Source organism: Camelina sativa, chromosome 13 (genome assembly GCF_000633955.1).
Source record: "Camelina sativa cultivar DH55 chromosome 13, Cs, whole genome shotgun sequence".
Taxonomy (NCBI): domain Eukaryota; kingdom Viridiplantae; phylum Streptophyta; class Magnoliopsida; order Brassicales; family Brassicaceae; genus Camelina; species Camelina sativa.
Genome location: NC_025697.1, coordinates 13,921,781 through 13,948,176, shown reverse-complemented (window position 1 = coordinate 13,948,176; position 26,396 = coordinate 13,921,781). Strand labels below are relative to the sequence as shown.

General features: G+C 35.6%; 3 protein-coding genes and 1 long non-coding RNA gene across 4 annotated transcripts; all 4 read right to left on the bottom strand.

Annotated features, from left to right (window-relative positions):
- LOC104736704 (solute carrier family 40 member 3, chloroplastic) lies at nucleotides 447-3,980 on the bottom strand. The gene is made up of 12 exons (XM_010456740.2): nucleotides 3,531-3,980; nucleotides 3,225-3,447; nucleotides 3,068-3,131; nucleotides 2,740-2,954; nucleotides 2,430-2,606; nucleotides 2,272-2,346; nucleotides 2,082-2,183; nucleotides 1,573-1,684; nucleotides 1,332-1,478; nucleotides 1,132-1,238; nucleotides 927-1,040; nucleotides 447-848 (listed from the first exon to the last, which is right to left on the bottom strand). Exons 1-12 carry the CDS (start codon nucleotides 3,701-3,703, stop codon nucleotides 552-554), a joined length of 1,806 nt encoding a protein of 601 aa, XP_010455042.1. The 5' UTR covers nucleotides 3,704-3,980; the 3' UTR covers nucleotides 447-551.
- LOC104738227 lies at nucleotides 7,892-8,482 on the bottom strand. The gene has a single exon (XM_010458434.1). It carries the CDS (start codon nucleotides 8,480-8,482, stop codon nucleotides 7,892-7,894), a length of 591 nt encoding a protein of 196 aa, XP_010456736.1.
- LOC104736703 lies at nucleotides 15,208-16,677 on the bottom strand. The gene is made up of 2 exons (XR_759616.2): nucleotides 16,359-16,677; nucleotides 15,208-15,894 (listed from the first exon to the last, which is right to left on the bottom strand). It is a non-coding gene; the product is annotated as an uncharacterized LOC104736703 (long non-coding RNA).
- Nucleotides 23,800-26,010, bottom strand: LOC104736702 (putative pectinesterase 52). Its single transcript, XM_010456739.2, has 5 exons — nucleotides 25,665-26,010; nucleotides 25,037-25,196; nucleotides 24,687-24,917; nucleotides 24,084-24,334; nucleotides 23,800-23,997 (listed from the first exon to the last, which is right to left on the bottom strand). The coding sequence occupies exons 1-5, from the start codon at nucleotides 25,880-25,882 to the stop codon at nucleotides 23,832-23,834; spliced, it is 1,026 nt and encodes a 341-aa protein (XP_010455041.1). The 5' UTR covers nucleotides 25,883-26,010; the 3' UTR covers nucleotides 23,800-23,831.

The following is a 26,396-nucleotide window of genomic DNA, read 5'->3' as shown; positions in this document are numbered from 1 at the left end:
GATTAAAGTAAAAATATGTCTATGTAGTTTGACAAATAATAACTTTTCTAACAAGACAAAAAAACACTATATAACAATTATGTGATTAAATTTGTAAAAACTACAAAAAAACACCACAAAATCAAACTATACTAATATATCTTCCACAAAAGTAAAGAAAATAAATAGAACATATATTAGGATTAGTTAGACTATTTATATAATTAATTTTACCCAATTTATATGTAAACATTTATAAGCCATCCTATGCTTGACTTTGAGATTACTCTATTTTTATTGATTAGTGCATTTTTCTATCTTAACATTGTATAAACTGTAGTTTTTATAATTATTTCAGTTAAAAAAAACATATTTTCAATAATTAAATATATTTAAGAATAGTTATAAAAAGTATCCTAGGGGCATAGCGCGGGTCAAGCCTAGTTTGAAGTTTAAAATTGATACGCTAAAGTCAGAAATCATGGTTTTTTTTTTCTTTATACTTTAAATAAATAATTTATACAGTGAAAGTGAAACTACTATACAAAACATTTCAATGTAAAAACTCCAAATCAATGTGAGAGAGGGTCGAAGGAGAAGAGTCGTCTTTGTTCATCAGTGGGATTTCTCAGCAGTCTGCAGAATATCAAAGAGGCCGCAACAACTGATAAAAGAGACAGAACCGCAAGAAAACCGAAATGGGAAGCGTCATTTGCCACTATGGCTACTCCGAGCATCAGCGATTCAGCTAGACTCGCCACTGAGATCTCTGTTGCACCGATGAGATTGGCCTTGGACGATGGAATTCCGGTTTGGAGAATCTGAGCTCCCACAAGACCGTAAGACATGTGACCTAGCCTCGATAATACCTGCATTTTGTTTCCCTTTCAGTCAACCCGTAACTGTAATCTTACTGGTTAAAAATAGAGAGAGGAGTAGGAACTTACAATCATGGAAAGGAAGAAGAAGAGTGGGCTTGTTTGGGATAGAGAAGAGCTACAATAAACAGTAACAGCAACAGCAAGGAGTGAAGCTTGGAAAAATAATCCTACTGCACCTGCCTGCATCGTTTTAAAATGCAATCGCAATAACATTAACCAACTTGAACGCAACACATGCTCAAGAGACTAAATGGCGGAAACAAAGTTCAACCTTTAGAATGCCAAATCGTTTGACCAAGTTTGCTGATAAGAAGGTTGCGGCCACGCCCATAACAGCGCATAATCCACTGAAACCCCCAATAACTGATGGATTCACACCTGTTGAAGAGACAGTTTGGTGTAAATTCTGTTGAGTAATGTCCCAAAAAGTTTCACTAAAGAAAAGTGAGGGACCAAGTTAATGTAGCATACATCGTTGTGTTAGAAATGCAGTCATCAAGCTGCCTGGGGTGAGGACAATGTTGAAGTAGAGAAGGACATATGCGAGGCTAGCGGGAAGAACTGGTTGTTGAATATACTCTTTCCATCCGAGCTTGATAGTTTCCATGCCAATATCAACTGATGAACAAAGCAAATGGTATTTGTGATGTCTAAATGCTCGAGTCTTATAATATGCTTATCCATACATTTTGAAGTAATAAGGTCTTCTTACAAATATTGTCGGTATCAGAACGAGGTCCTTCAGCAGCACAGCTGCTCTGGGAGCATTTAGGACGATCCAGAACACCAGAGGAGAACTTGTTGGTCAGCCATATAAGAGCTGTCTGAAGAAAACAGATTTTGTCTATTAGAGTTGCAAGTCGGAAAGAAGTCCCAGTAAAATAGGTAATGCTCAAATGAAGTTGCTTCTAGGATCTGAAGCAAAACAGCATCACTCCAATGTTGATGACAAGACATTTATCTAGTTAAGAAAACTGATGATACCGGATCTAGGCTTAAGCTCAAATAACCATGATAATTATCCAAACTAAACAAAAAAGACAGCCTTGTCTGATGAAGAAGAAAAGAGTTGGACATTTGGCCCATAAGAAATAGGGATTATTCGATCCTACATAGTTCAGCCTCATACAACACAGCAGCTTTGTGTTTCATTTATTTAGCTTCAGAGACCATACTGACGAAAGAAGAGTAACCAAAAGTTTATAGGGCATTGTTACTTACCATGGTTGGTAAAGAACCTATCATTAGTGTGGCAGCAAACTTTAAGCAGGTCACAGGGTCATATTTGGATAGGAGGATGCCAAATAACATCGTCCCAGCAATCTGTTTAAGGTTAAAATTTTGTCATTTGATTAATAATGGAATCAAAGGAGCAGAAAGCACAAAACATCTATAAAGAGGATTACAATACCTCACAAAGCAGATCAATCCTGTGTAGAACAGCATTTGCTTGTGCAAGAGCAATTGGTCTGTTTATTCCCGCCAACTACCAAATGATAAGTTAATTACTTCAGTAGGTGTTTCCCCTGACGAAAACAGGTATTCAATGGCATCACAAAGAAAGCATACCAATACAACCCAATCACGTTCTATGGCGACTCCAGATGCTATTCCACATAGGCTGTCAATGGCCCCTGCGAATACCAATGCAAAGAACCAAGGCTGCAGAAGAATAGACGATGCCGATGTGGAAGGAACAGTGTATGCATGAATTATCATTCCGGCAGATAGCACTTGCGCAGCTGCCTGAACACGTAGATATAAACTATGTTTATGACACTTAACTGCTATGTCTGATGACAGGTGTTGAAGGAAAGTAACCACAAAGTCATATGTGATGTTATATACTGAATCATTAAGATGTTTCTTAAAAAATTACCTGAACGACATTCAACGAGATATATGTAGGGACTCTTGGACTATAATCCATAAACTTTCCAACAACTGGACCCCCAGCAATGATCACCAGTTTAGTGACAAAGCCCATGACTGCCACAGGTAGTAAGCTCGGATGTAGCATTGCAATGGCAGACGGCCACGCAAAATTCCAAAGTTGCTCAACCAAATTTCCGACCAAACAACTCGCATATAAGACTGATAAAAACCAAGTAAATGTCATCATGTTGATAAATGCCAAAAATGAAAACATTTTAATCTCATTTGCTCAGCAAGTTCAATTCAGAAAACTAGTGAGAGAGAGCTCTAACCATATAATCCTTCAGGGTGAGCTGGAGTGGCTGCAATGGCAGTCTGCTCCTCCTCAGACAAGACCTATAACACAAGAACAAGAAACCAAAGATTGATTAGCTCAAGCAACACTATTAGAAACTCCTGGTTCTTGACCAAAAATGAGGAAGAACATACGGGCAATGCTGTCAAAACGGTATCTACGTAAGTACACTCGGTTAGTAAGCTGAGAGAATCAGTAACCGCGAGATTGGTATCGAGATGAACAATTGGAATAGAATGATCCTCAATTGGAGTAGTAGTAGGCAAATCCTCGTTGATGTCATCATCAGTAGTAGTGACAAAATCATGACATACATCAGTGTTTATAATCGAACACCTTGAATTAAAGCTGTTCAACCTAATCACGAGTACAGAAAATTTCACAATCAGCATCAGAGATCAAAATCACAAAACGGTTTGAATTCCAGGAGTTTTTCGAACCTGCGAGAATATGAAGGTGATGAGGTGAGACTTAACCATCTACAACAAGGGAAGCGATGACGAACTGTAGAAAACGCCACCGGCGATAAAAAACGGCTCCTGTCGACCGGGAAATGAAACAGAAAATCGAATGACGGAGAGTGGTGCCGGACCAGAGCCATGGAAGCAACCATTCCGGGATTTGATTCTCTCCTCTTCTCCTAAGCTTTCTTCTTCAAGCAATTGAACTCTTTTAATGGAGTTGTAATTAATTCGTACTCTTCGTCTTCTCTAAGACTCATGCAAAGCAAACAAACTCGTCTCTCCCAATGGCTAACTTAATCGCCACCACATCATTTTATTCAACCTGAGGGGGAAAAGGAAAAAAAGAGAGAGAACCTTATCTATGGCGGTTCGTCGCGAAGCACGCCGTTAAGCGGAAGAGCTCAACTCAAGTGGGGGGCGTGAAAAAAGCAGAGAGAGTTTTTGTGTAAGGGAGATTAAGCCACGTAGATTAGTTTATAACCACTAATGCATAGCCACCTGGCTAACCAAATCATCCACAGTCATCCATGGCCATATTGGGTTTGTTGGTTCGGATTGGTTGGGGTTTGGGGTGATTCGATTTTTGGAGTAAAGGAGTTAAGTTAAACCGATAAGAAAATCGGTTCGGATTGTTTGGATTTTGAGTGATTCGAATTCGATTATGTCATAAAATCGGTTAGTAAGGTATATAAAGTTCGCTTATGATTAACGAGATTGAATTTTGAACCGTGATTAACAGTTCCGTATCATGGGAATTCTGGTTTTGGGGTTTCCGGTTATGTTGTTTAGTTTTATAAATAAACTAGTATCCTACCCCGTACTACGTACGGGACAAAGAGATTAAATTAACATTTTTGAAATGTATTTGTTTTGCTGCAATAGATTTTCGAATTATCATAAATGAGAGTATAAGATATTTTATACAATAATTTAACTGAGATATCATGCAAACTGGTAAAGTAAAGTGATTGATTTTATCATATGCAATGTCACAACTATAGAAATGGAACATGTATCAAATTTGAGATTATCCGACTATTGAACCTGAGCGGAACCCTGAACATCGTTTATGTCAAATATCAAGTTCTCCATACTGTTGGGATGATATTAACATATTACGGTTTCTGTTACTATATTTTTGGTGTATTTTTCATAGATCAATGTGGAACACTTTCAAAACTTGAAAAAAAAAAAACAATAAATATTTAAGAGAGACGTGTATCTGACTTCATCGAAGACTAAGAAATAAGAACTGGATATTTGGATGTTTTTATCTTGTAAGAATGGCTGGTCAGGGAAATTTACCATTGTGCCGTACGTCTTAAGGTTACACTCATGTCATGCCAGAGGAGAGGAATAAATATCTCTTTGGAAGAACTGTCGAAAAGGAATGGAGTCTTGGTTGGTGGTGATGGTGTAAGCCAAACCCAAGAGAACAATCCGAGAGAGAATAGATTCAAAATGTACGTGAGACTTGGGAAATAGAGGATTGTGGAATGTTGATGTCTGAAATCAACAATATAAATAATACGAATATTAATGGGGATAAATCGGAAATGGTCCTTTTATTAACGTTGAGTTGAAGAGAGTGTTTACAGAAAATGACAATTAAGGAGCTAAGCGTCGTTAATACGAATATAAAAGCTCTTCTCTCTCTAATTGCTCCAAAAGTGGATCCCTTTTTCTAACACTGACATCTGATATATATAGTGGGCCAGTGACCTAGGGCTTCCTCTGTTCCTCTGTAAAATTACCAGTTTGCTCTTGCGGCCAGATGGGCCATATCCAAAACTTCAGGCCCAAAACTCTCTAAGGTTTTCTGTTTGGGCTTCTGTAATTGTTGGGGACAAGGCCCATATCCAACAATGGTCCCCCCTAGTCCGATGAGCGATGACATGCTTGATCTCGTCGCGTACAATTCCATGTCTCTAGATCCATCTTGCATAATGAACAGAAGATCTTTGAGCGATGACATAACCGACCACGTATGAGGAGACCGTTCGTCGGCAGTTTCAGGTTAGGGTCTGATCCTACAGTTTGTTTTAATGTGCATCTTGCTTAGCCGTAATCCAACTATTTTTCTTGATCACTTAGGCGATGAGCTGGACGAACCGCCTTGTTGGCGACTACGAGGACAAGGTGCATGCGGCTAGAAGGGAGACTTCGCTTGTCCGGGAAACGTTGGTTCAGGCCGAGAAATCAAGCAAGGATGGTGATGCGCTCGTCAAGGAGCTGACGGCTTCGCTTAAGGAGTCTCAGAGGAAGCTCAATTCCGAGACAACGCGTCTCAAGAAAGCGCGAGATGATCGCGGGGAGGAAGAGAGTGCAAAGGCTGCTGTTGAGATCGGGGTACATCGGGAGCGTATTGAGCATATGAGGACACACTTGATTGCAACGCGTGAGAGACAACCTCATTTGCTCGTTCTCAGCCAAGTGACCGGGACCAGGCAATGTCTTCAGAAGTTGATTGGCAGGGGAATCACAATTCCCGAGAGTAGGATGGAGCGTCTCGCAGCTAGCCACGCAGAGTTCGAAGCGAAGGTTAACGGGGTTGTGGTGCCGCCGCTTCCTGACGCTGATCTAGAGCCTTTTCCGGAGTCTGCCGACGAAGGCGCTGGTGATGCTGCTAACGAGTGATGTCCTCGTATTATTGCTTGTTGTCCTTGCTTTTGGATTTTCTTTATCATTGAGAACTCGATTGCTGATTGCTTTTGTACTTTTCCTTTGGGTAATTGCAAACTTGGTTGCTTTTGATTTATGAACTTGATTATTGCCGATTTTTGTTTCCTTCTTTATGATGAAGCTGCTTTTGCCGCACAAAGATTGATTATTGCGTAGAATAGAGATGCGACTTTTTCGTTGTTTACAGGGGATATTTTGCAGTGCAGGACGTCTTCTGACTTACCCTGGATATGTTGTTCCCCGAAACGTCTCGAGTAGACAAGACAAACTTGTCGTACTATTTTAGGTGCGGTACGCGTGATCGGCTTACCCTGTAGATGTTGCAGGAATTGCGGGTGTGCGAGTCGGGGTCTCGGCTTACTCACTCCGGTTCCTGCTAGCTTTGTGAGTCTGGGCTCGGCTTAAAATGTCCTACCGAAGTAAGGACGTGGATTATTTCACCACTGCACCCATGCAGAGCGCGTTTTAGAGCTGTCCGCCTGGCCAGGGCGTCAGAATAAGAGTCGATAGATCGCTCGAGAGTGTTTCGTTGCGAAACTTTTTTTTTTTTTTAAAGTTATAATTGCACCTCGTGAAAGACTGCCTACGTACCCTCGAAAGTGATCAAACCATTCGTAGTTTAAATTACAAGTGAATGCTCGATGACGAGCTTTTTTTTTTTTTTTTTTTTGGGTAGATTGACTAATGATAGTAGCGCTTGAGGTTGGCGGAGTTCCAGGATCGCGGGACTGGCATGCCGTTCATTTTGAGTAGCTGGTGGAGGCCGGGCTTGAAGATCTTGGAGACTAAGTATGGACCCTCCCAATGCGCGACGAGTTTTCCAGCGTTCTTCTCTTTTGTATTCTCGTAAACTTTGCGGAGGACGAGATCACCCTCCGCAAAGTAACGAAACTTGACTTTCTTGTTGTAGAATTTTGCGGCGGCTTGCTGATAGTTCTGAATCCGTAGTAGAGCTTGGTCGCGCTCTTCTTTGATGAATAGGAGTCGGTCACACAACATTTTGTCGTTCAGCTCTGGATCTTGAGCGAGTATAGAACGTCGGAGTGTTGGGATTCCTACCTCGGCTGGAGCGAGTGCGTCCATGCCGTATGCGAGTGAGAATGGGGTTCGTCCAGTTGATGTGCGCGGTGAAGTGCGATGAGACCATAGGACGCCGTCGAGTTCGTCAGCCCATAGACCCTTCTTGGCGTCGAGCCGTTTCTTGATCCCAGTGATTATAGTTTTGTTGGTGGTCTCCGCTTGTCCGTTGCCTTGAGGGTATATCGGCGTTGACTTACTCAGGCGTATCCGGCAGCCGGCGCAAAATCCTTCGAACTGATGTTCATGTCTGCATATGATGTTCGAACCGTTGTCGCATACGATTTCATATGGAAGTCCATGTCTACATATGATGTTCTTCCAAACAAAATTCTGGACTTCATTGGCTTCAAGCGAGACATATGATTCTGCATCGACACATTTGGTAAAGTAATCCGTCATGATCAGGTGATACTTCTTTTGGTTAGATTGTTTTAGCGGCCCGACAATATCCATCGCCCATCGCATGAAGGGGTATGGTGGTGAGGTTGTTCGCAATTGTTCAGTTGGAGAATGGATGAATGGTGCGTGGCGTTGACACTTTTCGCACTTGGCAGCGAATGCGGTACAATCGACGATCATAGTTGGCCAGAAATGATCATTGCGACGGATTCAAAGTGCCAAAGCGCGTCCGCCCGAATGATGTCGTTGGCATCCTTTTTGTTGATGCAGACGAGGAGGGCGCCATTAGCGTCATGACAGAATAAGTTGCCATCCAACATCGTGTATTGGGCGTATTTAGCGCGCAATCGTCGAGCTTCCCACTTATCCTTTGGGCTTATCCCATCAGCGATGTAGGCGATAATCTTAGTTTGCCAATCGTCTTCGGTGGAAGTATTAGGAGTTTGAGCTGGGGGTGATAAAACCGGGGTCGGTGATGTTGCGGGAGCTGCCGCGGGTACTGCAAAGACGTTGTTCGAATCTGCCGGTACTTGTGCTGAGGACTCGACTTCAGGGAATGTGACAGGAGCAAGGGACAGCGAATTGATGCCGATGCTTAGGCGATCGATGCTCTCCACAGGTATTATTCGGCGGAGATCGGGGTCTGATGTGGAAGCAAGCGTTGCGAGCGCATCAGCTGGAGCATTGTCGCTTCGTGGAATCTTGACGAGCTCGAAGAACTCGAACTTCTGGGATAAGTCGCGAACGACTTTGAGATAGGCATCCATGCGTTCGTGTCTCGTTGCATAATCTCCACTGAAATGATGTGTGAGAAGCATTAATTAAATTAATTAAATTAAAAGATAACTCCAAGATTGGTTGCCCAAACCGGAGGAAAAGAGTTTACAATAGAAATTTCAGAAAGTAAAGATCTCGAAGAACGGGCTAGACAATCTGCCCTTACGTTGAGCTCTCGAGTGATCCTGGTGAGGGAGAAGGAAGGAAAGTTTGATTTGAGCAAAAATAACTCTTCCAACAGAGGCGAAAGAACTGGCCAATCATCAGGCGTCTGCACCATCGCCACCAATTCTGCACAATCTGTCTCGAAGCTATGGCTGACAACTCCCGCCGCCAATAGTGACTCCATAGCCTAGATCAAGGCTTATAGCTCTGCATGTAAGGATATAGGACCGCGCCTCTGACTCCGTGCTCCCAGAAGAAGCGTCGAATCTTCATCACTACAATACCACCACCCCATACCCTGCAGAGGATCTGAACCTTTCCATGAACCATCAATCTGACATCGAGGAAACGCCCCTATCTTCCAACAGAGGTGTAGTAGGCAAATAACTGTCCGAGTAAGATTTGGCCTCCTCCCACAGTACTTTATCATTATTCGCCTGAATTAAAATCTCCAACGGCTCAGCCTCTAACCCCTGAAAAACTTTTTTATTCCTGTTTTTCCATAGTGACCAAAGAATCCAAGGAAGACGAAGAGCTACATCAGGATCCCCCGACTGAGAAGCTGCCCGCCAGAAAATAAAATCTAAATTTGCATAGATTGAAGCATATGGTAAACCATCTGGAATTAACAAAACCGGTGACAACCCCCAAACATCGCGCGAGCGAGGGCACTCAAAAAGAGCATGATTAATAGTCTCTGCTGCAGACTTACATCGTTTGCATAGAGTATCACACCGGACACCCCTATACGCAAGCCGTTATAACACTGGGAGAGTGCCCGAAGCAATCTGCCAGAAAAAATGTTGGAACTTCGGGGTAACATCAAGTTTCCACGACTGGGCCCTAAGGGCCATACAAGTCGGCCCGTATTCGACTTCCGTCATTAATTCTCTGGCTAGCCGATAACCTGATTTAACCGTATACTTCCCTGACTTGGTAAAGTGCCATACTAATCGATCCGGTTGCTGGACTTTGCTGACCGTCATACTCCGAATAATCGGTATATCCCCTGGATCCAGAAACTCCTCCAGAGTAGGCAAATGCCAATCCTTCGTAACAGGATTAATTAAGTGGTTCACCATCAAACTCGGTAACCAGAGTCTTCCCTGACCATTTGCTGGACGTGGTCGAATATCTGGTATCCATGGGTCTCGCCAAACCGAAATAGAACAACCCGAGCCTACCGCCCACCGCGCTCCATGTTCCACCAATCCCTTAGTTGAAAAAATACTCCTCCAAGCGAAGGAGGGGTTATATGGTTTTTTGGCCATAAGAGGGTGTTTATTCCTAAAATATCGGCCTTTCAACACCCGAGCCATTAAGGACGTCGGATGTTGGATTAACCGCCAATACTGTTTCGCTAACATAGCATCATTAAATTGTTCCAGGGCTCTGAAACCTAGGCCCCCTTCACACTTATCCTTACATAATTTATCCCAGGCCACCCAATGTAGGCCACGAGCCCTATCATTGGATTTCCACCAAAAAGTGGAAATAGCACTCGTTAATTTAGATGTCAACTCTTGCGGCAATTTATAGCAGGACATCACATGAGTAGGAAGTGCCAACGCCACTGATTTAATTATAATCTCCTTACCACCTTTCGATAAAAGCTTTGCATTCCAACCATTGACTCGGTCATCCAACCGATCCTTGACATATCCAAAAACCTTCGTTTTTGAACCATGGAGGCTTTCAGGAATGCCCAAATAAGAGCCCATAGCTCCCTCTTTAGAAATACCAATAACTGACTTCAATTGATCCCTTATCTCAGAAGGAACCTTCTTACTAAACATTACAGAAGATTTCTCTAAATTAACCTCTTGCCCTGAGGCTTTACCATAATTTCTGATAATTTCTATGACTGTATGACATTCAGTCACCTCTGCTTTACAGAAAAACAGACTGTCATCAGCAAACAACAAATGCGAAATGGTAGGACTATCGCGAGCGATTGAGATACCCGTTAGTTTCTTCTCCCGTTCTGCCTTTTTAATATTCGCTATCAGAACCTCCGTGCAAAGTACAAACAAATACGGTGACAACGGATCCCCCTGACGCAGACCTCTCTGTGGTTTAATAAAACCCCGGGGTTGACCATTGAGAAGAACTTGATATGACACCGAGGATACACACCACATGATCCAGGAAATCCATTTCCTATCAAACCCTAGCTTAACCATAACCGCTTCTAAAAAATCTCATTCCACACGATCATAAGCCTTACTCATGTCCGTTTTGAAGGCCATAAACTCCGACTTACACCTTCGATTAGTATTTAACCCATGAAATATTTCCTGCGCAACCAAAATATTATCTGTAATTAAGCGACCCGAAACAAAAGCCGACTGAGTTTCGGAAACCAGGGATGGGAGGAACCGTTTAAGCCGAAAGTACAGAACCTTAGAAATAATTTTATAGCTCACATTACAAAGGCTTATCGGCCTAAACTCCGCCATCCGCGGTGGCCGATCAACTTTAGGAATAAGACAAATATTCGTCTCATTTAAACGTGGATCAAAACTACCTGATCGGAAAAATTCTCTAACCAGAGCCNTAACCGCCAATACTGTTTCGCGAACATAGCATCATTAAATTGTTCCAGGGCTCTGAAACCTAGCCCCCCTTCACACTTATCCTTACATAATTTATCCCAGGCCACCCNGATGCATAGCAAACAGGGCTTTCCGAACATCCGCTTCAGAAATATCCCGAATTAGATCTCTCTTCATAGCATTCAAAATTAAAGGGGTAATCTCCTGTAACATCTCTGAAACACCTCAGACATCTGAATTCGTAAAAAGATCCTCAAAATATTTTGTAGCAATATTCNCCAACGCCACTGATTTAATTATAATCTCCTTACCACCTTTCGATAAAAGCTTTGCATTCCAACCATTGACTCGGTCATCCAACCGATCCTTNACCCGTCGATGTCTAGTAGAGGCTTGGAAAAATTTAGTATTCTTATCCCCAACCCGTAACCAAAACTTNGCTCCCTCTTTAGAAATACCAATAACTGACTTCAATTGATCCCTTATCTCAGAAGGAACCTTCTTACTAAACATTACAGAAGATTTCTCTAAATTAACCTCTTGCCCTGAGGCTTTACCATAATTTCTGATAATTTCTATGACTGTATGACATTCAGTCACCTCTGCTTTACAGAAAAACAGACTGTCATCAACAAACAACAAATGCGAAATGGTAGGACTATCGCGAGCGATTGAGATACCNCTTTTGTTGCCAGTATAATTCCTCATCCTGATACGCCTCTTTTAATTTCCTCTCTATACCCCGAATATCCTCCTGAGAAATCAAGTCATCCATTTTCGCCTCCTGTAGCGCCGCCTTCAAGGACGAAATGAGCCTTGGACCAGAATAAATATTATTCTTTCGCCACCAAGAAATCAAATTTCTGCAATTTTTTATCTTATCCACAAAGCCCGGAATCCGGAAATTTTTAGTACGATTCCATCCTGACTCAACCGCCCCTAACAAACCATCTTTCCCCAACCAGCGTTTGTCAAAACGGAATTGCCTATTCCGTCTCGTATGTGTCTTTAGACAAGTTGCTAAAATTGGACAATGATCAGAACCAATCATTTCCAAATAATCTACTTTAGAATTTGGAAAATAGCCATGCCATTCCTCATTACCCAAAGCACGATCTAACCGACAACGAACTACCTGGTTATTGCACCGGTTACCTCTCCATGATAATTGCTCACCAAAACAAGGGAACTCGAGCATTCCACAATGATGGAGCATGGAAATAAAAGGCACAAANTAAACTCCGACTTACACCTTCGATTAGTATTTAACCCATGAAATATTTCCTGCGCAACCAAAATATTATCTGTAATTAAGCGACCCGAAACAAAAGCCGACTGAGTTTCGGAAACCAGGGATGGGAGGAACCGTTTAAGCCGAAAGTACAGAACCTTAGAAATAATTTTATAGCTCACATTACAAAGGCTTATCGGCCTAAACTCCGCCATCCGCGGTGGCCGATCAACTTTAGGAATAAGACAAATATTCGTCTCATTTAAACGTGGATCAAAACTACCTGATCGGAAAAATTCTCTAACCAGAGCCACTAAATCCCCTTTTAAGAAGGACCAAAATCGTTGAAAAAACAAAGCCGTCATGCCGTCGGGTCCTGGAGTTTTCTCCGGATGCATAGCAAACAGGGCTTTCCGAACATCCGCTTCAGAAATATCCCGAATTAGATCTCTCTTCATAGCATTCAAAATTAAAGGGGTAATCTCCTGTAACATCTCTGAAACACCTCAGACATCTGAATTCGTAAAAAGATCCTCAAAATATTTTGTAGCAATATTCTCCATACCTGAGACCGATTCATTCCATACATTTTCTGCATCAAACAGACCAATAATCCTATTTCTTACCCGTCGATGTCTAGTAGAGGCTTGGAAAAATTTAGTATTCTTATCCCCAACCCGTAACCAAAACTTCCTACTCTTTTGTTGCCAGTATAATTCCTCATCCTGATACGCCTCTTTTAATTTCCTCTCTATACCCCGAATATCCTCCTGAGAAATCAAGTCATCCATTTTCGCCTCCTGTAGCGCCGCCTTCAAGGACGAAATGAGCCTTGGACCAGAATAAATATTATTCTTTCGCCACCAAGAAATCAAATTTCTGCAATTTTTTATCTTATCCACAAAGCCCGGAATCCGGAAATTTTTAGTACGATTCCATCCTGACTCAACCGCCCCTAACAAACCATCTTTCCCCAACCAGCGTTTGTCAAAACGGAATTGCCTATTCCGTCTCGTATGTGTCTTTAGACAAGTTGCTAAAATTGGACAATGATCAGAACCAATCATTTCCAAATAATCTACTTTAGAATTTGGAAAATAGCCATGCCATTCCTCATTACCCAAAGCACGATCTAACCGACAACGAACTACCTGGTTATTGCACCGGTTACCTCTCCATGATAATTGCTCACCAAAACAAGGGAACTCGAGCATTCCACAATGATGGAGCATGGAAATAAAAGGCACAAAAGAAGAGGCTGAACGCAGAGCACCTCCCCTTTTCTCATGATTACCAACCAATTCGTTAAAATCACCAATCATAAACCAAGTATCAACACGAAAAGACCCGATATCTGATAACTTATGATCTCTGATTTTTTTACTAAAAAAATTGGGAAATTTACTATTTATTATATATTATTTATCCATCTAAAGCAATTTCAAATAAACAATAATTGTAAATTGTTAAAAAAAACTCTTCCTAATCTTCCTTAATCTCTTTCCTTCTTGAAAAACCTCTCAGATATGAAGTCCCGAATCCAATTAATTTTCCTTACTTCTTCTTTCTATCAATTTAAGAGGAAGAAGAAATATTAGTCACAAATATTTACGAAGAAATACTAGTCACAAATCATAAAAAAAATTTAAATTTATTTGTAATTAGAAAGAAATCAAAGTTTTTAGAAAATTACCATAATTTTTAAAGAATAGAATCTACCATTGTTTTTTTTGCAACTATAATCATTACAAAAAATATTAGCATCAATATTATTTTAAAAAATTAAGGATTCGGGTTAGCAAAAATTAATACCTGAATTTCATATTTTGTAGATCCACATTTATTATCAATGATCATCCATGAATTCAACTGAAACAAAAATTATGTAAGAGGTTACATATAAATAAAGTTATAATTTAAATCCATTTGTAAACAGAAAGAAATCCAATTTTTTAGAAAATTACCATAAATTTGTTATGAATTTGAATATAATCCACCATAATTTTTCTGCAACTATAATCATTACAAAAAAACATTTACAACAATATTATTTTCAAAAATTACGGATTCAGATTACAAAAATTAATACCTGAATTTCATTATATCCAGTTTTGTAGATCCACAATTATGATCAATTATCTTCCATGAATTCAATTGAAACAAAAAAATATGTATTAGGTTACATATAAAAGTTTATTTCAAATTACGAAACTACAAAACAAAATCTATACTAAATAAAAGTATGAGGTATAAGCTTCTTAAGCTGTCCACGTAGGATTTTAAACAACCAATAAGGATTAGCCACTTTTTATTTTACATTTTTATAATTTACAAAACTTACTATATTGTTAACATCCAATAGGGATTAGCTACTTCATTATTTAACACTTTTATAAGATTTTTTTAAAAATAAAATAATTTAAAATATGGAAATAAAATAAATATTTGTAAATATTTGTAAATTTAATATTTTTCTAATTTAACATTTTTAAAAGATTTTTTAAAAAAGGAAAAAAATTGAATCTATGGAAATAAATAAATGGTATAAAACTAATCAAAAACAAAAATTTATAGAAAAAAAATTAATCTATGGAAATAAAATAAATATTATAAAATATTTGTAAATTTAAGTAAATATTTGTAAAAAAAATGTAAATTTAAGTTTTTGTTTTCAAAATAAATGTTATATCATCGATCGTTCAAATAAAAAAAGGAACTTTTAGCTCAAAACAAAAACGGAAGAATTCTACTTAGCTTCCAAAAAAAAAAGGAAAGCTTACAAATTCTACTTTAGATTTCATGTATAAATAGCCATCTAAACAGAGAATGGAACAAGCTCAATATCATTGAAAACAATAGCTCCACCGAAACATATAGTTCGTCGCGATCAATCAGAGAGCTCATTAAATTACAATGGCACCTGCAACTTTTCCTCCATCAGACAGAAAAGTTGCAATCAGAAAGAAAAGTTGTTCTCCCTGTCGCTTCTACCTGCAGGAAGAACGACACATTCATGCTTTAAAATTCCCATGGATCTCAATGAAGATTCATTATGTCATATAAAGCCAGAAACGATGTTAGCATAACTAATAGAGAAAACTGATCTTATCATATGGGATGAGGCGCCCATGGCACATCAGTACGCATTTGAGGCGGTTGACAGGACATTACGAGACTTGATGTCCATGAAAAAACTCAGAAGATAAAGACCAACCTTTTGGAGGCAAGACTGTACTACTAGGTAGGGAATTCAGACAAACACTACCAGTTTTTCCACAAGGTTCTCGAGCTGATACAGTATTAGCATCAATTAAACAATCATACTTGTGGGACTCTTGGAGCTTAAAATCAGTGCTTCTCTATTTTCGCCTCAACCAGTTTTCAGTCATGGTCAGCTGTACGTGGCGCTCTCACATGTAACATCTCTTACAGGTTTAAGCATTCTAAAACCCTGTAATGATGCAGAGAAGACAGTAAAAAATATTGTCTACAAGGAAATATACAACGGGCTACCTTGAAATTAAGGCCAGATCCGATATTTCATTTTATATGTTTTTGGAGAAATCAACTTCAGCTTTGGTTTGGATTAATGTATTTCTTTCTATATAGAGTTATGGACTAATTCATCATAAAAGCAAGTAATAAAAACCAAAGACACAGAACCTCTGAATCAATCTTAAGTCAAAAGGAAGAGCAGATATATATGACAAGTGATGGCTAGATTTTGTGTCGGTGGTTGAACGTGAAGCAGGATTCCGGCGTTAATAAGAAAGAAGCATAGATGGATGAACAACTAACTTAACCAAAAGGCATAACCTATACTATCAAATTCTCCGACAGACAGTAATCAAATTAATCCCCAATTCATTTAATCAAAAGGGAAGAAGAAGAAGAATATTGAAAAAAGAAGCTTACAGTGCTGTGGAACGAAATCCCAATTACTAATTGATATGATCATTTATCTAATCCTCGGCCTTCTTGGTAGTATCGGCAGCCAACTTCACCCATTTCCCTAGCGTGTCCTTAATCGAACCAATCATATTTGCCACCAAACCAATATCAATCATAGGATTAGGATGCGAATATCGGATAGAAATAAAAGAAGAAGACAGGGGCAGGATAAACGTAAGGATTCAACTCAGTCTTGTGAAACGTCGTAGGTGAGTCGTGAAGAGACGATGTTTTTGATTCTCTGTATTTGACTTATGCAACACCACTCATCTGGTTTGTTAAGTTTTTATTTTTTTATACTTTAATATATTCTTATCATCACCGAAGGAAAAAAAAAAAAAAAGAACACAATACACATGTGTACTTTATATTGGTAGTTTAGTAGTTTTTTTTTGGTATAAAGTATAGTAGTTATTTATAATGTTTTGTCAAAATATTTCTAAATTTATTAATAGGCTAATAAAAAAATTCTAACATTTTTAAATTTGATATTTCTAATAGCAAGCAAGAGAAAATGACACATCATATTTCTATAATGTTTTTTATACAATTCTACTATTAATTTTATTTAAATTTTCAAAATAAAAATTACATGAATAAATGTTAATAAAATTTTATAAAACATTATGTAAAATTGAATAAAAATAGAACACTATAATAATTTATTTTATTATTAAATATCAATGTATAGCTATTAGACAAAAAAATATTAAAAATATTTAAAAACAAATTATATAAATATATCCGCGCATGGCGCGGGTTCAAAACCTAGTATAGAAAATAATACAACATATGCACGGGTTCAAAACCTAGTATAGAAAATAATACAACATATATGTTTTAAAAGATGGAGAAACCATAGACAAAGTCTGTGATTGCTTGATCTTACTTTCCAAACAACCACTACAAAAAAGAGCATAAAAATTAGAATCTGATGAATCATATGTAAGACCAGGATTATATTACCAAAAGTTGTATTTGCTTATTTTCTTGTAGAATAAAAAATCATCGATTAAAAAAATATGATCATGTTTAACCAAGAAAATAAAATTGAATAACAATCACCACCAGAAAAAAACCAATAAACACAATTATTAATAATATTTTACCGATTTGATTTTTTGCTTGCTTAATCAACTTGTTCGTCCAATCTGGTTTTTGATATACAAAAAAACATCCATGGTCCATGACATGTACACCTAAAACACAATCAAAAAGTACAAAATGAACAAAACTTTTGATATGATTCAACATAATAATTAAAAATTATAGCAGCATAAAAATTAATCATGCAAAGCACCGAAGCATATGGATAGTACATCAACATGAAAAAAAAATCAAAATCATACAATAGTAAAGTTAATTCATTAGAACCAAAATAATACAAAATAAAAATTATAGTCTCAAAACTATATGTTTAGCTTAATGAATCCGACTTCTACTGTTTTGGCTGAGCGTCTATATATATAGCTTAGAAGGAAAATCTTCATAATTATCTTTACCATTTTAATATTTTTAAAAATAATAATTTTCTTTAAACGAATATTCATAATATATTCTAATATTTATCTTCTATTTTTTATAGAGAGATATTGCATAAATATATTAGATTTCCGATTTTGTAAACAAATTTCGTTTTTTTTTTTAATTTTTGTTTTTTTGTTTTTTAAAAAAAATAAAACTTAGATAAACAGTAAAAAGGTCCAGATTTGAATCTCATTAACGGCAAAATAGTATTCCTAAGTATGAGGATGAATGTGGTGCATTTCTGCAACCTAAATAGGTAAAAAAACCTTGTATGAAAGAATCATTATTGTTCTGAAGCTCATCATGAACACGCACACACAGGTAAATTAGCTCATAACAATTTTCAAATTTTCATTCTTCTTAGAAGTACCTTAATAATCATGTTTCAAGACCAAAAATTAAACCCAAATTTCTTCCGAGCCTTCAATGTATACCAGAGATTAGGTTGTAGTTTGTTCCTTTGAGAGGAGGTTGAGAAATTACAGAGCCAGGATTGTCACTGGAGAAATCGTTCTCCTTTGAACTTCAGTCGGAGGCTTGGAAAAAACTTTTCTAAATAAACTAACAAAATGCTAACGTCGTAATAAAAAAAGATAGATATGATATATGAGAGTCTATTTTATTTCTTATTATAATAAAACATCCATAAAAATACTTTGCTTATGTTTTGCTTATATTTACATATGTTTTGCTTATTTTTTTGTTAATTTAGTTTTTCACATTATACAATGTATGTAAAATTTTATGTAATTGCAAAATTGTTATCAGTGAAATTAGTTGAAAATATTTAGTTATATATAATACTATTTTAGTTTTATGATGTTAGAAAATCAGTTAAATTAAATTTGAAGTAAATAACTTTTTTTTGAAGTAAATAAAAAATAAAGTGTATGTATATATATATATATTTGTAATTTGTTTCTAAAGAAGTGTAGAGGCGTGTATACAAAAAAAAATTTAGTATCAAAGTCAAACCTTCATAATTATCGATAGAAATTTAACATTTCTAAAAATATAATTTTCTCCAAAAAAATAGCAACAACATATTATAGTATTTATTTTTCATTTTTAATAATTTTAAATGGGATAAGATTATTTTATTTCTGAGATTTTCTAATTTTTGTTTTAAAAAAATATAATTTGTTTTTTAAAAATGAAAGAAAAATTATTTTTTAAAATTACTCGTTTTATTTTCAATATATCTATACTATTAAAGCAAAAGTATCCACAAGACTCAAATTGGACCATGACTTTGTTTTGGTACGTTTTTCATTAAAAATGATTAGAGAATCACTTAATTTAATTAAAAACCCTATAGTTCGATTTCAATAAATGACAAAAATACCCCTTGGTCGACAACTTAATTACCACTGGGTTAGGACGCAGATCATGTTTAACCTGACAATAGAACAAAACAAAAAACGCGGATCCGTTTGTAATCCAGGTTGATACTATTCGGGTTGTGTATTCAAATAATTCAATAATAGTTATTCACCCAACCAAACAGATTTATACTTATTAGGCAAACACTCGGACTTCCTTATTTTTTAAAGTATCTATACTATAACCATATATTTTTATTACCAAATATTTATGATTATTGCTTTATTTCCGAGATTGATCTTAACTGCTAATCTTTTAGTACAATCTCTTTAAAGGAATATTCGCCATTAAGTTATAATCTCATCTTACCAAATCGATTTTCTCTTCAAATATATTTATTATGTATTAAATCAACCATAATCTTACATAAATTAATTAAGGAAAACATATACATCATATTTAAATAAGTAAAACGTTTAAATACATAATAAATCAATTCTAAACTTCTGATTCTTTATAAATATTTTAGGAAAAAAAGAAAAAAACAAGCAAAGGAAATTACCATTAATATATGTGCATATTTTTTCTCACAGTTTTAGGAAATAATTTACAGAAGGAAATAAATTATATGTCAAAAAATGTGAGAAAAACACAAGATTTAGTTATGTTTTTACCCAAATTTTAGACCATAAAAATTGTCTAATAGTTAATTATTTAAAAGATAACAATTATGGAACATAAAAAATTTACGGGTAAGGACGAGATGAAACAGGACGGGACAGGACAAGACGGGGTGGAGCGAGATGTATTTGCCTTTCTAAAATAGTTACGTGTAGATTATATATGTGCAATACTCCAAACTAAAACCAAAAATCTAATATTTGAATTTAACACCTTTAAGCATACCGCTACCTTTAAAAAACTGCAAAACGATCATTGTATATCTGTTACCGTGCAAAGGATTAAAGATGTCTAAACAACATACTTATCTAAATATGTTTGAACATTTACCATGTAAATAAACCAAATATACTACTTAGCACTATTTAAAATTTTATAATTATAAAATGCACATAAACCCAAATATTTTATGTATTCAAAATATAAATAAACTAATTGCAACATGTCTCATCCCGTGCTGTAGCACAGGGTATCACCTAGTATACATTTTAATTGTCACGACTTTTTGTTTTATTTAGAGTCTTTGTTCCTCTTTTTAGTGATAGAGTATCCAGTCGGAATAACATGGTTTGTCCGGAGATTTGCAGCAACCATATGAGATTTTATCGGAATCACAAAAGATTATGTCATATCTTCAAAGTAAAGGGATATTTGAAATATGAACTCTCGAGATTTTCAGTTCTTTCTGTCCAAATCAAACCGTCATAATTATTTATAGAAATTTAACTTTTCTAAAAAATGTTAAATTTTCTTGAAACAAATATTTATAATAAATTTTAGTATTTATTTTCTATTAAAAAAAACTTAAATGGGATATGAATATTTGATTTCCGTTTTTTTTCTAATTTTCGTTCTAAAAAAAAAATTAAAGTGAAACAAATAGTCCATAGAAATTTAATATTTAAAAAAGAGGGATTTCTCAAAGAAATATTTGCAATATATTCTAGTATTTATTGAGCCTGTTCTTTTCCCTTTCATGCGACAAGCGACGACGACAACAAAAATACACTATTACGATGGCAAACAAAAATTCCAGCGAATCATTTAAAATTAACGCACTGATGAACACTGTGGCACACTGCCGATTATGCGGACGCTGCATGTTTCAGCCAGTGTAAAATCTTATATTTTCCTTGACTGTTACGGTGGAGTAGAAAAGCATCTTGGCCTTATATTTTGCTTGTCGGTGTCGCCAATGGAGCGAGTAAGAAACGAGCACGCCCATTATCTATTACTTTTAAAATTTAAATGTGATATAAAATTTAGATTTCTGATTTTTTTTATTAAAAAAAATGGGAAATATACAATTAATTATATATTATTTATCCATCTAAAGCAATTTCAAGTAAATAATAATTGTAAATTGTTAAAAAAAAAATCTTCCTAATCTTCCTTAATCTCTTTCTTTTTTGAAAAATATCTGAGATATGAAATCACGAATCCAATTAATATTTCTTCCTTCTTCTTTCTATCAATTTAAGAGGAAGAAGAAATATTAGTCACAAATATTTATGAAGAAATATTAGTCACAAATATTTATTTAAATATTAGTCATAAAAAATATTTAAATCTATTTGTAAATAGAAAGAAATCCAAGTTTTTAGAAAATTACCATTGTGAATAGAATCCACCATAGTTTTTCTGCAACTATAATCATTACAAAAAATATTATCAACAATATTATTTTAAAAAATTAAGGATTCGGGTTAGCAAAAATTAGTACCTGAATTTCATTATATTCAATTTTGTAGATCCACAATTATGATCAATGATCATCCATGAATTCAACTGAAACAAAAAATTATGTAATAGGTTACATATAAATATAATTATAATTGAAATCTATTTGTAAACAGAAAGAAATCCAAGTTTTAAGAAAATTACCATAAATTTGTTATGAATAGAATACACCATAATTTTTCTGCAACTATAATCATTACAAAAAAACATTAGCAACAATATTATTTTAAAAAATTAAGGTTTCCGATTTGCAAAAATTAATACCTGAATTTCATTATATTCAGTTTGGTAGCTCCACAATTATGATTTTAACAACCTGTCTCGTGGACCCCACTAGCCATCCGCTAGCTTGCCCCCATAGGCCTAAACTGGCCTTGCAGGGCATTGATCCTAACCCCTCACCGTGGACATCCAAATCCACCAGTAGGTTATTGGTGCGTCAGGCGTTCATCGAACTCTGGTCCCCACCCTTTAACAACCTTCCCACAAGACAAGATGCCACCAATTGACCTGCAGGGCCAGAGTGGAGCCTATAGGGACAAGCTAGCATAAGCTAGTGGGATCCACGGGACGGGTTGTCACAATGATCAATGATCATCCATGAATTCAAGTGAAACAAAAAAAAATGTATTAGGTTACATATAAAAGTTTATTTCAAATTACTAAACTACAAAACAAAATATAGAAAATAATACAGTATATATGTTTTAATAGATGGAGAAATCATAGACTTTATTGATCTTGCTTTCCAAACAACCACTACAAAAAAACAGCATAAAAACTAGAATCCGATGAATCATATAAAAGACCACGATTATATTACCAAAAGTTGTCTTTGCTCATTTTCTTGTAGAAGAAAAAATCGTCGAATAAAAAAATGATCATGTTTAACCAAGAAAATAAAATTGAATAACAATCACCACCAAAAAAAAAACAAATAAACACAATTATTAATAGTACTTTACCGATTTGATTTGATTTTTTTTAATTGCTTCATCAACTTGTTCGTCCAATCTTGTTTTTGATATGCAAAAGAAAATACATGGTCCATGACAGGTACAAACACAATCAAATAGTACAAAATGAATAAAACTTTTGATATGATTCAACATAATAATTAAAAATTATAGCAGAATATAAATTAATCATGCAAAGCTCCTAATCATATGGATAGTACATCAACATGAAAAAAAAATCAAAATCATACAATAGTAAAGTTGATTCATTAGAACCAAAATAATACAAAAGAAAAATTATAGTCTCAAAACTATATTTTTAGCTTAATGAATATGACTTCTACTGTTTTGGCTGAGCCTCTATATATATAGCTTAGAAGGAAAATTGTCATAATTATCTTTACCTTTATAATATTTTTAAAAATAGAAATTTTCTTTAACGAATATTCGTAATATATTCTAATATTTATTTTCCATTTTTTTAAAAGAGATATTGCGTAAATATATTAGATTTCCGATTTTGTAAAAAAAACTTAGAAACCGGGTAAAAAGGTCCAGATCTGAATCTCATTAATAGCAAAATAGTAATTCTAAGTCTGAGCATGAATGTGATGCGTTTCTGCAATCTAAATAGGCGAAAAAAACTTATCCAAAAATATTTTAAGGGCAATTTTCATTAAGGATAAGAGAGGTCAATTTTAGTGAGATTGAATGTTAGCTCTTTCGACTACTCTTTTAATATATTAGATTTGTGGTTTATTTTTAGTAAAAATTGGTATTCGTATAAAATTTGGCTAATTTTTTTTTTAGGACAATTTTGATGAAAATTTATTCAGTACTAAAATACAAAGAATCAAAACTTGAAAATAAAACGAACCAATAATAATAACTATTTGGATTGCTCGGGGTAATATTATGAACCGAACCAAAAACGGAAGATTCTTTTTTCTTTTTGGTAAAATACCAAAACCGAAGTTATATAAAAAAGAGCGATCAAAATGTACCAGAAGCGAATCGGGAAAATATATACATACAGTATATTATTAGTCAGTTCAGTTTGGTTTGAATAATTTGTCCAAGACTAGTCTTACAAGTTACAAGGTAAATGAAATTGTGTAAAAAAAAGAAAAAGTCTTTTATAGTTCAAAGTTCAAACACAATAATATTCAACAAGAAGAAAAAAAATACAAAATACAAGATTCATAAACAATTAAAAACGAGGAATATTGGAAATCCATCCATCTTGGTCGATGAAATTAGAGACAGAGAATCGTCGTTTAGTGTCAAAAGAATGACGTTTGTCAATCCAAGGAACTCTTCCAGATATATCCGATCCTGGTCCTTTACATTCAACTTCTGCATACGTTAAACTCGATCTAAACAAAAAAAAAAAAAAATTAATATATAGTTTGCATATATCATCATCACATAAAATTAAATGGAATGTTATAGATGTGCTTACATGTGGCCACCTTGGTGCCAAGGGAACCAACCCTTGGGGTGGACGACAGAAGAGAGATCGGTTTGGATGAAAATGACTCGGCTGAATGGACCATAGGCTCGTCCAAGATAGACACTGGTGCTACCTGATACACTACCACGTAGGAACACGAACCCACTTGGGTCCAACTCACTTTGTCTTCCTTGTGCCGTTATGTACCCAACCGCCACTTGTGATGCCAATGCTCCTGCCGTTGCGTTTATTTGACAGTCCTGTCAATCGATCAAACATTATATATGTTCTTTACTTAAAATGTATATACTGTTTCACATACATCTTCTTAATCTTTGGTCTCAAAATCATCAACTTGTTGAATCGTAAATTTTTAACAAAGTTTTTTCTTTTCTTTTGAATGACTGATCATATTACTGTTTCTAGAACAGCAAGTTGACTTTACTACAGGGTGCAGCTGTGCCGCCTTTCTAGGGCGTTTGCTAATTAAAAAAAAGGTCTTTAAAATGTCAATGTAACAGTTTCTTTTGTGTAAATAGTGATCAAGTACGGTTTCCGTGTTTGCCATTGAAATCCAAGTGTATAATATAGAGAGATATTATGTAAACATACCTCGTAAATAGATTGGCCATTTCCAAAAATGAAATCCATAGCACCTTCGATGTAACAATTTTTGAAATGATGTTTTCCTTGATTATCCCACACTGTGTCTTGTAACCCCAAGAAATCGCAGTTGTAAAACGCAGATTTATCGCCATAAACCGAAACGGCTACTGCTGGCTTTATTTCCCAACTCATACCATTTGCTGTAGTAGTAAGACTATTCAAACGATTGTACGTATTCTGCCACCAACCATATAAAAATGTATCAGTACTAAATACTAAATTATATTGTTACGTCAGAAAAAAAAAAGTATAGTATATAGTCAAAAGATAATGTGGTGCTCCGTTCCGTTACGTACCATGATTGATAAGTTTCGGACGACAACATGGGGTGGATACGAAGTGAAAGTTGAGCTGACGTCAGTTGCTTCGTGACCGTTGTACGTGATGGTCGTGACTCTTTGTCCCTCTCCTTCTACTATTATGCACGGTTTGTTGTATGGTATTATCACTTTCTCTCTGTTTTATACATTTAATTATCATACACAGCTATATTATATATATTAGTCGTTAAATTGATTGAATGACGGATTAATTAATGACGACCAGATTTGATGTAGTTCCTAACTTCTTACAAACGTCTTGATAATCTTTACATCAAAACAATACAAATTCAATATTAATGGGAAAATTCATCAAAGTTTAATTAGGGTTTATTATGTTTTGAATATATATATTAACAATACCCTAAGAAAATGAAAACCTAGACAAATATTTAGATAAAGAATATTTTTATATGTAGAATTATGGAGAAGCCTAAGCTGAAGTCAAGTGTTACTAGGTCATCGTTTCTACACCAAAAACAGTAATTTCTTACTTTCAAAACAAATCAAACGCTAGAAAATTGTGGTCGATCGAGAACGTTGCGTTCTAAAATTGGATTTAAAAAATATATATAATAACAGTAGTGAGTAGGTCTTTACTTACACGTAAACACCTCGTTTAACTTTGATTTTGATCCATAGAGAATTCCATTCACCAACCGAATCAATGGCAGCTTGAACCGTACGGAACTTACCTACACGGCCGGTTTGGTCGACGACGATAGTGTTCACGACTTTGTTGCCACAAGTCTGATCAAGGGCTGTCAACGATCCGACACAAGAACTCAGAAGCAAAGCGATGAAGATGAACAAACAAGACATGTTTATTTATCTATGTTATATCTGAAAAGAAAAACAAGATGACGAAGTAGGAGAAGATAAAAGAAAGGAGGCAACGGAGAATGGAAAGTTAGTGTAATTATGGTGGGGGTTGAAATATTCTGCTTTAAAAAGATTACGCTAATTTTCCTAATTAATATAGAGTATATTTTTTGGATCAAAACTTGCTATATTATACTACCCAAAATGCTAGATTACGTGAATTTAGGCCTACTCGAACGGCTTGACTCTATTTTGTTTATAGGAACTTCAGTTAACATGATGAAATTACGTGTGCCTTGTGTATAAAATAAAAAATTAACCTACCGTTCAGCTAAAATAAATCTTATTTGAGGATTCTTATTATATATAGATCTCTCAAAGTAGCATAGAAAATGTAGGTAAATTATAAACTTATTACTATGTTCCTCTCGTAATCGATTAATGTGGTTTAATTCATTAAATTTGTTGGAAAAAAATATAACAAAGCACCTGGTTGTGATGGTTTCACATCCGA